Here is a 13,223-nt window from a genome sequence, read left to right as displayed (position 1 = left end):
ATGTGTAGTGGTATCTTCATGGTTTTATTTTGTATCTCCCTGATGACCAGTGAGGTTGAACACTTTTTTATATGTTTATTGGCTGTTTGGATATCTTCTTTCATGAAGTCTATGTTTTTCATTGGTTTATGACTTTTTATTTTGTTTTTTAGTTTTTTGATTATGGGCCCTTTGTTCATTATATGTGTAGCAGATCTTTTTAACTCCTTAGTTGCAATCACTCTCAAATGATTTTGGTGAAGAAAGTTTTGAAGATTATCTTCACCCTAATCGTTCATTTCCTTTATGGTTTGTGCTTTGATGTTCTGTTTAAGAAATCATTTGCTGCTGATGGTCATAAAGATAATCTCCTGTGTCTTTGAAGGTTTTTTTCTTCTACTTTTCACATTTAGATCCACAATCCATTTGGGACTGATTTTTATGTATGATGTGAAAATAGAGGTCTGTTTCCCCCCTACGTAGCTTTCCAGTGTTTCTATCTCTGTATTCTGTCATGAGTCCCATTTTGTGGAAGCTGCTACCTTATAATAGTTGAGAGAGAACACAGATGCTCGAGCTGTATTGTCTGGCTTCCAAGTTTGGCTCTGACATGTGGCCATGGACAAATTACATACCATCTCTGGGCCTAGCTTTTCATTTGCAAGATGGACGTAATAAAAGTTTTCTGAGTATTAAAGGAGTTGATACATACTTTTTACCATATCACAGTAATACACATTATATTGTGTTTACTAATTGCATGCTGTAAGTTCACTTTATTATGTCTATTTTTATTGCAATTACAATAACAGTAACAACAATAACAGTTATAATAGCAAACAGAAAATTTTTTATAAGGTAGGTACTTTTCCTGTTTACAAATGAGGAAATTAAGGCATGAAAGATTAAGTAACTTTCTCCAAGGTGATATAACTAGTTAATGACAGAGCGGTTCTCAAACCTAGGCAGCCTGACTCCAAGTTTGATGCTCTTAATGGCCACAATATACTGCCTTTATACAGAGATGTCAGGTATAAATGTTTCTAAAACTGTAATTATAGTTTCCAACTCCCTTCTTAGTTATTTTCTCATGTGAACGAGTGATATCCTACCCTCACTTGTTTCCCTTTTCATTTCAGACCCAAAGCTCTCCATAGTAACTAAATTTAGAGTTTCATTTTGTTTGTTTGTTTGTTTTTCCTCTTTTTCACTGTCTCTTCAGTAATGCAAGACCAGGCAAGCATGCCCTTCCCTGCCATATGAGATGCACTTTACCATTAGACATGAATCCATCATTTCGATATTTTAAGCCATTGTTCATATATCCAAACCCTATTCGTTAGTAATATTTTCCCTCCCTGCCATTCTCTTTAAACAAATTTTTAAAAATTGTCTTATTAGATCCATTCTCTTTTCATAGACTTATTTTGTAAAGTCTCAGTGTTTTTTTGGAAAGAGCTCTGATAATATCATCTGTGCTCTTCAGTCTTTGACTTTGGCACCATAAACTCCATAGTACCCAGTGATGTTTTACACATCTTTCCTGAAGGTATGATTTGCCTTTTCTTGACTCTAAGGGAAAGGATAGTATAAGGAATTTTTGTAAGTTTCTGTCATCTTGGACACCACTCCAAAAAGATAACATCTCTCAGTTGATAATGTCAGGTTTCTGTATAGCAGCCTAAAATACCTCTCAATTAGGAATCACCCATCATGCAAAATTTATTTTTGCCTCTAGACACTAGTAACACTTTTTTTGTTTGTTTTTGTTTTTGTTTGGCTGCGCCGCACAGCATGCAGGATCTTAGTTTCCTAACCAGGGATCAAACCCGTGCCGCCTGCAATAGAAGCACAGAGTCTTAACCACTGGACCACCAGGGAAGTCCCAGTAACGGGTTTTAAATAAAATCTTTTGGTGCATTTGAAATTTTCATCTCTGTGCTTTTTCTACAGAAGTTGGTGGTTTTCTTCATGTGAATCAGATTTCATAAATACTTGTATCTATTGCCTTTTGCTAACATAGTGGTTTAAAATAACGACTTATTTGCTTATGAATCTGTAGGTATCATGTAGGCTTGCACTCAGTTGAGTAATTCTACAGGTCTATAGTGGACTTTTTTTTTTTCTGCTCTATGCTAGTGGTTGATGGCCTCACTTAAATGTCTGATGGTTGGCTCTCTGTCAGCTGGGGGTGCTGGGCCTTGTATTTCTCATTTGGCAAGCTAACTTGGACTTATTCACATGATGGTTTCAGGGTTCCAGGAGCAACAAACAGGCAAACTCCAGTGCCCAAGGGTGTTCTGAGCCTCTGGTTGTGTCACATATTGCTAATGTTCCATTGAGCAAAACAAGTCGCATGGTGAACCCAGATACAGGGGATATAATATTTCACCTCTCAATCGGAAGAGAAATATGTGGTCATTTGGCAATTTATTACACTTTTGTGTAACTCCATAGTTCCATCCTTCTGTTTTTGTTTATTTTGCCTTTTTCTTTTTATCTACTTTATTGAGGTATAGTTTACATACAATAACATGCACACATTTTAAGTGTACAGTTGAGTTTTGACAAATGTATACTCCTCTCTCACCACTACCCCATTCAAGACATACAGTTTCCATCACCCCAGAAAGTTCCCCTCTGCCACTTAGTAGTCAGCCCCATTCCACACTGCAGACTAGCACTGATTTGATTTTCATCACTATAAATTAGTTTTGCCTGTACTAGAACCTTATATATAAATGAGATCGTAGATTATGTACTCTTTTCTGCATTGCTTCTTTCACTCAGCATGTTTCTGAGATTCATCCATCCACTTCTCCATTTTATTTATCTTATTACTTTGTCCACCCATATTATTTTCCACAAACTGTGTAAATTTGTGAATTTTAGCCCAACTTACTCCAGTTATCACAATGGGTAAATCATTGACCTTTGAATTTGATAAGCATTTTTTTATTATTTGAGTGGTTTTCTCGTTAGTTTTCTTTAAGATCCATCAGGAAATTATGAAAAAAGTTTACTTAAGCAAAATCTATATGAAAAATAATGCAGAATTTGTGATTAATGTGGAAAAGTATAATTTTCAGAGATTGACATTTTAGTAATAAATCTCTGGGATCTCATTGAGAACTTTATGATATGTCTAGGCATATAAACAAGTATAAAGTGTATAATAAGTATTCCTTATTGTAATGTTTTTCTAGGCATTTAAAAATTAGAGAAAATGAGATTTTAAGAACTGCTTTCTGTCTTTGTTTCTACTTAATAATGAAACAAAATATGGCTACTACTTGCTCTTCAATTAGGTAATTGGTTTAGCATGTTCAGTAGAGGCAGGCAAGTTTGATTAATGCTCATGAAAAACTTTAATGTGAACCTACTCACAGTAATTTTCCAGATAAATGCTTCTTTGGTACTCTGTTAAATTCGTCTGTGCTAGTGATCCATATGTTATTTGTGATTGCAGAGGTGATTTTGTTACTATCCTTTTGGGAAATAGAAAATTAAATCATGATTTGAGGGAAAAATAGGATTCCGGCTTAATCAGTTAAATTGCCATATAATTCTAGAATAGACAGAATAATTGCATGTCAGGTAAAATTTGAAGTGATAGATTTATATTTCCAACTTTCTTTTTATTTGTTCTGACACAGGTTAGTTTGGTTTATTCTAAATTGCACTGGTTGTCAGTAGTGTTGACACACAATCTTAGGTGGTTTTCTAAAATTAGCTAATTTTGAAAATCACAAATTTGTATTTATTATTATTTTTATTACATTTAAACACAAATCAAGAAAAATGCTGTATTTTAAAATACTATGACTTCAACGCTACACAAATTTTTCATTTTTATTTTCCATTAAAAAAATTAGGTGTCCTATTTTGTACCCCTTCCCCCAACCCATCAAAAGCTTTTTCTTAGAATTAGACCTTTAAGTATCTGATTAGGACGATTCCTGTTTACTTTGGGTAGGCAGTGGTAAAAGAAAAGGCTTTCTGTTCTTGGTAAGTTCTTGTGAAAGTGACTCTCTCAACTGGGTAATAGGAGTAATAAGCACACTCCACATCCTTTACTCACCAAGGGAAATTATGAAAGGGCAGAGTTTTAAATGTGGTGTTGCTATTGCCATATTTTTAAATTATGGCCTGTATATTCAGCATTTGAATTCCTTAAATTAATGATGTCTTATGAAAGGCAAAGTGATCTTGATTCTTACAAGAAGCTTTTCTCTTTCCCTGGCATTTCCTCTAGAAATCCCCTTTAGTTACTCTATTAAATCAGGATTCAACCACAGAAGCTAATGGTTTAGGAAATAGGAGAATCATAATGTTAAGCTGCAGCCAGAGGGGTCAGAGGCAGGTTACCAATTCCTGAAGCCTATTGCTTCTACGATGTTACCTGTGCTTGATCACTTAATCTTTCTCAACAGGTCACAAGAAGTTTGCCAAATTAAGTTAATTACAAAAGAGAAGGAACACATCATAAATCAAGTACTAAGTCCCTAAGACAGCATTGGTATTTGAAGGAAAGATCAGTCACTTGAAAGTATACTGAGTGCTTAGATGTTAACTTGAAAATACTGTATTTTGCTAATAGAAAATGTTAATACTTTAACCAGGGGAAAAACAGGTAATATAGTTATAATAAACCTTCCCCTGCCTTTACAAGGAACACATACTTATCTAGTAAATCTGTAGTGTTAAGTCAAACTGATAAATGATGGGAATTGTCAGTCTAGTTAGAAAACTCATTTTGAAATCAGCATGGGGTATTCAACAGTGTTTTCCCCACTTATCATGCACTATATTGAATTTAATACACATGAATTTGCTTTTAAATGTACAAAGATAGTATTTAATGCACTATGTTTTGTTTTTATTGTAAAATCCAATCCCAATTTGGTATTATAAAATAAATTATGACTTAATAAACTAGAAATGCATGTTTTAAAATGTTTAATATGTAGCATAGAGTTTTATTTGATAGGTTTTTGCTGCAGAAACATGATATTATCTAGTCAACTAATAAATCTGGGAAATTTTTAAAAATTACAGCCCACTATAAGTAGTTTTAGAGAAATCTTGCAACTCTAAAATGTTTGATAAAACTTCTTTACATTTGTATTTTACCTTTGTTTGAAATGGTAAAAAGTTGATTAGAGGCCACACAGGTAGTCCACATTCCTACATAAATATAAGCTAAATTTCATTTCTAAATTATGCTTTTTATTTCATAAAACTTTTCTGGTCTGAAGAGGGAGTACAGTTTGAAAATCATATTAATGTTTTTATAGGTTATCATACTACTTAAACATTTAAACTGGCCAATTTCACACGGAAATTTTTTTATACGTCAGTTGAAGATGAAACCTTAATGAAAATGTCCTTAAAACCCAAATTTTGTTTTTTATTGAAGAAAAAGAACATATCTGATTTCATGCTAGTGATAAAATAGATAATGTTAACTCTCTAACAATTTGAAAGTAAGACTGTGATTTTGAACCTGCCACTGAAATTGAGCCTAATTGCATTTTCTAAAAATTAGTTTGCAGGTCGAAGTAAGAAGGAAACCAAATACTCTCTCAAGGCAGTCGAAGACATGCTGGAAACACTGCAGATCACCCAGTCTTAAGGTTTCAAAAACTCTTTCACATTACATTTCACAACTGTAAAATTGAGCTCACTCGTTTGTGACTTATTTACTAGATGCCCAGTGCTATTTATATACTGATTTTCTGCTAAGAAGGCAGTTGTAAAGAATGTGTTTATATAAACCTAAAAATGCCATTTACTGCTAAGCAGGAAGATGGGGAAAACCCATGGAAGAGAGATTTGACAAGATTCTTACTGATTATACATCATTCTTTCCATATCATACATATATAACTGCTTTTAAACCACAATCTGATATAGAAATAACCTTGTTAAATAAACTGATGATTTATTAAACTTGCATATGAAAATTCTAGATTCTTTTTGTTATACTCAAATAGTGAGTGACTATATTGTTTTAGAACTCAATTTCTAGTTAACTCCTTTTTATTTGTGATAGGAAATACATAGCATATATAGATGACAGAAGCAAAATGCTGGCAAATTATTTTCATTCTTTTTATAGCGTCAGGTTGGGTTTCGCTCTGTATTCCAGTGGGCTATTATTTTATATGCTGTAATGTTATTCTGATAAATCTTGATTAAAATACATCATTCTCCAAAGTTCAGCACTATCTTTTTTATAAAATTTTATTTTGCTATGGGACATAACTGAGATTTTTTTTACCTATAAAATGGTTTAAGGTTCATGTATGTTATGATATTCAAATTTAACCCTTATGAAAGTTATATTTATCCAACTTTCAACTCTATGTAAAAGGCATAATTTTTAGAGAACATAGATAATAGGGATGAAAGGGGTTTCAGTGGCTTAGTTATTTTTACTTTAAGGAAAAATAAGAAAATCTGAACTATCTTTAGAAGCAAAATTTTTACAATTCTCATATCTCATTACTCCTCAGTAATAATAATTAGAATTTCTTCTTCCTTTTTTTCTCTTTTCATAGTGAACAACCATTACACTACCTTTAGCAGTATTTTGCATGTTTCACAATAGACTAGAAAGAACTTTGAGAGTTAACCACTTTATTCAGACACAAATCAGTTTTTAAAATAGGCAGTTGTTCATTCAGGGCAAATATTGTTAGTATTAGTCTGTAATTTATATACATAACTTCTATATTACATATAGAAATACATATATAAATTTTAATTAATTAATTACCAACATAATAGAGAGACTCCGACATGCTTGTTATTGCTTTATTTGTGCAAATTGGAGATCATGGAAGAATTGACAACCTGGAAGTCTTAAGGAAGAAAACTACTGTCAGTATCAGCTTTTTAACCTTTTGAGTTATTCTGTTAGTAAATGATTCTCCACATCTAGTCTAATTCTTTCATTTTACAGTTTTTTTCATTTTATTTTGCCCTGAATAATGGGCAGATGTGAAATAACTCTTCCCATATGAAGATAATTCTTATAAATTAATAATTGTTGTCACAAGATACACTGTTTTTGCCCATGAATTTAGTAACCATTTTCAACATAATCAGACATTTCAGATTTGTTTGTTATAAAGAAAATAGTGCCCGCATATTATTCCACTACCTTTCTTCCCTTTAATCTCCTCCCATGAGTCACTAGAGTAGTGTTTACTTTAGCAATATTTGTGTAATAAGTAATTTAGTGTCCCTTATAACTGTCAGCCTTTAGTTTCACTTTATTTTTTCTAATTTTAATACCTCCTTGCCAGGAATTTTTTATTTATTAAGTACATTGTTAATGTGTAATAATTTATAAACTTCAATTATATATAGTGATAATCTCATTGTGGCAGACAATTGCCCACCCAACTGCTTTTACCTCCTTCTTCCTTGTTAACAGTATCCTACATTGTTCAGGTAGGAGCACAGATCCCTGTTTGGGAGGTTTGGACCTTACCCTCAGCCCCAAGGGAAGTATCATGATTGATCTAAAACAGAAGTGGTTTCATTCCATATGGTCCGTGATATGCCAAGGCAGAACTTTTTGCATTGAAGGAAATATTCCATATTTGTGCTACCTAATGTGGTAGCCACTAGCTTTATGTGGGTATTAAGCACTTGAAATGTAGCCAGGACAACCGAGAAATTGAATTTTTTATTTAATTTTAATTTTAATAGCTGCATGTGACTCATGGCCACCATATTTGAAAGTGCAAATATCCAAAACCTGGGCATGTGGCCTAATTAGGGCTAATGAAATGAACAGAAGCTGTGGGGAAGGACCTGTCTTTCAAATTAAAAAGTCAAAGTTTTGTGAGCTGAGGCTTTTTGCCTCTTCTGGCCATGAATGCCAACAACAAGCCTGGAGGTATAATAGCCATCTTACAAGCATGAAATAGCAAATATGAGAATTAAAGCTGCATTTCAGAGATGGTTCTGTAGAAAGATTACTGGGAGCCTGGGTCCCTGATTGGTTGAACACCTGAACCAACAAGAGCAATTGCCAGCTTCTGCACTAACTACATGAGAAAAATAAACTCTTGATTGTTAAGCCATTGTTATTTTTTGTTACTTTAGCCATATATGTTTCTGACTAATATATCCATCATTCAACTTTTTTTTTTAAGATGCAAAACTCTTATTTTAGACATGCTAGGGATGCTATTTTAGAATGTAATGATTTAAAATTAAGTACATAATTACATGTAACAAAAGAAGTAATATCTTGTTCCAACTCAGCACCTAGTATTTAAGCCAACAGAGGTGAGAAAAAGGCATATTTAGAATGTCTTTAATCATGAGGATAATATTGACTTGGGAATAGAGGAGGATGTAGAAAAAATTGAAATGGAAAATTAATGTTTCAATATGCTGGAAGCATACAATTTTTATTATCAAATATTTAGAAGAATTTTTTTTCTTTAATGCTATAATCCCTTTATTCTCAAAGTAACTTATTTAAATTCAAAGAACTATATAGTAGGAGTGTAGGAGGGGCTTTAGAGAGATTTAGTTGTTCTCCCTTTTAGGATGAGGAAGTGAGGTTCTGAGAAATTAAGCTCTTCTGTGACAGAGCAGGTGATTGGACCAGGATGTCAGGTGTTCCCAAGTCAGTGCTCCTTCTAGCATATTCCAAGGCATATGTCTAGTCTCTGATAGGTTGTTCCTTGACAAAAATGAGAGCCAGATATACCTAAGGGACATTGCTTGTTAGCAGAGCAAGGACTAGAATTCAGATTTTCTGGCTTGTAAAAGAATTTTTTAATGGAATAATGAAGTCAGAATTTCATTTTTAATTAAATTGAATTTAAACAGAATTACCCATTAAAGATGTTACTTCATTTATAGTTAATGTGAGAAGTATTTCAAACTATTTAGAACTATTTCAAACCTCTTTCACTTGGAACCTCTAATTTATCCTATCTCTCTTCTCATTCTTGGCAAGTAACCTCTTTTATAGGCTGAATTATGTCTTGCCCAAAATTTCATATTTGAAGTTCTAACCCCTGGTGCCTTTGAATGTGACTTTATTTGGAGATTGAGTCTTTAAAGTGGTCATTAAGTAAAATTAGGTCATATTGGTGAGCCCTAATCCAATATGATTGATATCTTTATAAGGAGAGATTAAGACACAGACATACAGCGGAAGGACCATGAGAAGACGAAGAGAAGATGTCCATCTACAAGACAAGGAGCATTTCCTCAGGAGAAACCAACCCTGCTGACACCTTGATCTTGGACTTCTGGCCTTTAGAACTGTGATGAAATAAATTTCTGTTGTTTTAAGACACCCAGTCCTCTGTGTACTTTATTAAGGCAGCCCTAGTTAACTAACATAGCTCTCTTACTATTTCACAGAGAAAAAGAGAAGTCATGAGATAAAACCATACCCAGTATGACATTCTTGTGCCCAAATTCACCTCTTTTCCTCTTAGAGTGAAAGAAATTGGCCCTACCCTTTTCTGAGCTATTTCCCACCACTGTCTTTCTCATTTTTTATGCTTTAGCCATACTTTAGCTTAATGAATTTGCCACACTCCCTTCCTGACTTCCCAAAACTTCATCTTTCCTTCACATTTGTCCTAAAACTATTTTTTTCTTCATTATCTCTTCTCTTTTTTATTTCAACTAGATTCTTCCTATTAACACTAAAATATGCTCAGTTTGCTACCACTTTTTAAAACATCTTCCTTCATTTCCACAGTCCCACTCCAGCCACTACCCATTTTTCTCTTTTTTTACAGCCAAATTTCCTCGTTTGTCTAAACTCATGTCTGTTTTCCCATTCTTTAAATTGCTCCAGTCTGGCATTCCCTTCACCCCCTGCATTGTTCCTTTGAAATAGTTTAGTTCAGTGTCACCAGTCTAATGGACATGTTCAGTCTTTTAAGTCATGACCATGTTCCATCTATTTTATGCTCTATGATACACCTCAAATCTATCCACTCTTCTCCATTTCTATTGCCACCACCACCCTAGACCAAGCTACCATTACATGACTCCTGGACTACAACAGTGGCTAGAGAGCATCTTCACTTCCCCTACTCCATTCTTCGCTACAATTAGAATGTGACAAAACATCACTAATAATGCCTTTTTACCCTCCCCCCTCTTTAAAACTCTTCAGTTGTTTCCCATTTGTTGCCTTAAACATGACCTTTGAGGTTCTGTATGGTGTCAGAACCAGGAAGGAAGATTCAGATTTTCTTAATTGTAAACTGTCATCCTCTACTCTTCCCCTTTGTTTCTGAATTTAGCTACACTTAAATTCAATGGCCTTGTTATGCTTCCTTCTACAAACTTGGTACTTGTTGTTCCCTCTCTGTAAAACAAAGCCTTCCTTGACTCATCTTTCAGAGGTCACACCCCTCTTTTTTTTTTCCTACTGTATTTTAAAGACAATGTCTTATTTTAAAATACTTTAAGACTCACAAGAAGTTGCAAAAGCAATGCAGAGAACTCCCATGTACTGGTAAGCTTCTCTGTATTATCTTATGTAACCTTAGTACATTGTTAAACCAGGAAATTGACATTGCAGCAATACTATTAACTCAGGTACAGACTGTATTCAGATTTCACAATTTTTACATGCCTTTTTTTTTTTTCTTTTCTGTTTATGAAGTGTTACATATGTAGATTCATTTTACCATCACCACAATCAGGATATAGAATGTATATGACAAAGGAACTTCTTGCTGCTTCTTAATAGGGTACATGTTACATCCTCATCTAACTCTAATGCCTGCTGTCCACTGATTTGTTTCTCTATTGCTATAATTTTCTCACTGTAAAAATGTTATATCAGTGGAGTCATACAATTTGTAACCTTTTGAGACTGACTTCTTTAACTCAACATGTTTCCCTTTAGCTCTATTAGTGTTGTTGTATGTGTCAATAATTTGTTCCTTTGTATTGCTAAATAATATTCCATTGTATAGAGGTATCACAGTCTGGTGATGCATTCACCATGGAAAGACATTTGAGTTGTTTACACAACGAAGTGGGCTTTTATTCCAGATATGCAAGACTCTTGCTTTAATATTTGAAAATTGGTCAATGTAATTCATCATATTAAGAAGAAAATAAGAAAAAGCACATGATCATATCAACTGATATGAAAAAAGCATTTGACAGAATTCAATACCCATTTATGATGAAAAAAACAACTCAGCAATAGAAGGAAACTACCTCAATTTGATAAAAAGCATCTACAAAACTTGCACCTAGCATGGTACTCGATGAAAGACTAAATACATTAAGATTGGGAAGAAGACAAGGATATGCAATTACCACATCTGTTTGTTATAGTACTTGATGACTTAGCTGGTGCAGTAAGATAAAGGAATAAAAAGCATACAGATTGGAAAGGAAGAAGTAAAACTGTCTCTGTTTACAGATAACCTGATGGTCAACATGTAAAATCCCAGGAAATCTCCAAGAACATCTTGGAACTAATAAGTGAGTTTAGCAAGATCACAGAATAATACAAGGTCAACAAAAATTTTATATGCTAGCAATGAAGACATTTTCATTTACAGTTGCTAAAAAATACAATATTAAGTATAAGAAAATCTGGGGGATATGTTTGCTGAAAACTACAAATGCTAATGAAAGAAGAGTTAAATGGAGAGACATAACATATTTGTGGATTGGGAGGCAACATAGTAAAGACGTCAGTTGTACCCCAAATGATCTGTGGGTTTAATACAATTTCTATCCTGAAGGATTCTTTGTAGATAGACAGACTTTCTAAAATTTATATGAAAAGATAGAGGAGCAAGAATAGCATACACAATTTTGAAAATGAAGATAAAGGAATTAGACTGCAAGATACCAAGACTTACTATGTAGCTACTACAGCAGTCAGGCAAGTATGGTATTGTTACTGATTGTGTGGTTTTGCCAGAGTGATAGACACATGGAGCATGGAACAGAATATAGAGTCCAGAACAGACTCACACCAGTATGGCAAACTAATTTATTCAGTGGAGGAATTGTGCTGGGACGATTGAATATTCAACAAATGGTGTTGGAACAGTTGGGAATTTATAGCAAAAAACCCCCTAAACCTAGACCTCACACCTTAAAAAAAATGTTCAAAATGGGTAATGGATCTTAACGCATTGTGTAAAACTAAAATTTTTAGGAAAAAAACATGAAGAAACCCCTTTGACCTAGGGTTAGGCCAAAATTCTTCAGGTGACAACAAGATGTAATCCTTATTTAAAAATATGAATAATTTGAACTCTAAAAAATAAAAATTTTTTGTTCTGAGAAAGATCCTGTTAAAGAAGTGGAAAGACAAGCCATGGACAGAAAATACTTGCAAACATATTCAATAAAGGACTTGTGTCCAGAATATATAAAGAACTTTCAAAATTTAATAGAAAGAAAACAATCCAGTTAGAAAATAGGCAGAAGACTTGAGCAGACATTTCAACAAAGAGGCTGTAGTGGTGGCACATGAAAAGATGCTCAACGTAATTAGCTATTAGGGAAGTGCAAATTACAGCTATAATGAGATACCACTGAAAACCTATTAGAATGGCTAAAATAAAACAACTCTGTGCTGATGATTATGCAAAACAACTTGGAAATGTCAAATGTTTAGCTTCTCTGGAAAATGGTTTTTCATATACTTTTATATTATCACATACCTTTCATTTGAAGCACTTATCACTTTAATCATTTTCAAGTGATTCCCTCCCCCCTCCCCACCCCACCCCCCACCCCGCCAACCCCCTGCCATAGATTCTTTAATTACATGAGGTCAGAGACCATAACTGTTTTTGCCCACTATTGTCATTCCAGTTTTTAGCATGGAAGCTACACACACACACACACATGTTCATATACTCATCTCTCTCCATTTATATATTTGTACTTATTTTTGCACCCAATTGTAATAATCATAATGAGGTGTAGAAGGTATGAACTTTGCATTACTGTAGACATAGTAGAAAGCAAGAATAAATCAAGTCTTCTATACTTGTTTCTTAGCATAAAAATATAAATAATAATTAGAAAGATCTTGATGCCCAAAGTTAAATTAGAAACATTGCAACAGACCATTTAATCCACAAATGACTGAATTCCAGTAAGGTCAATTGCATCTCTACTATTTAATATAAAAACACAAACATAAGAATGCACAACTCATTTTCAAGTCTAAGTCCTGGAAAAATTCCTCTATCTCAACA

At 33.6% G+C, this 13,223-nt stretch overlaps 1 protein-coding gene across 1 annotated transcript in view; it reads left to right on the top strand.

The window, feature by feature from the left end:
* Window positions 1-9,313, top strand: part of EMC2 (ER membrane protein complex subunit 2) — a 51,255-nt gene extending 41,942 nt beyond the window's left edge. The window contains exons 11-12 of the mRNA XM_007188776.2: window positions 5,528-5,615; window positions 9,142-9,313. Of these exons, the coding sequence (XP_007188838.1) occupies window positions 5,528-5,614 (87 nt within the window). The 3' untranslated portion in view covers window position 5,615; window positions 9,142-9,313. The remainder of the gene's footprint in view (window positions 1-5,527; window positions 5,616-9,141) is intronic.
* Window positions 9,314-13,223: the final 3,910 nt, after the last annotated feature.

This window comes from Balaenoptera acutorostrata, chromosome 17 (assembly GCF_949987535.1).
Source record: "Balaenoptera acutorostrata chromosome 17, mBalAcu1.1, whole genome shotgun sequence".
Lineage (NCBI taxonomy): Eukaryota > Metazoa > Chordata > Mammalia > Artiodactyla > Balaenopteridae > Balaenoptera > Balaenoptera acutorostrata.
The sequence above is the reverse complement of the archived record's forward strand: the minus strand, read 5'-3'. Positions and strand labels throughout refer to the sequence as shown.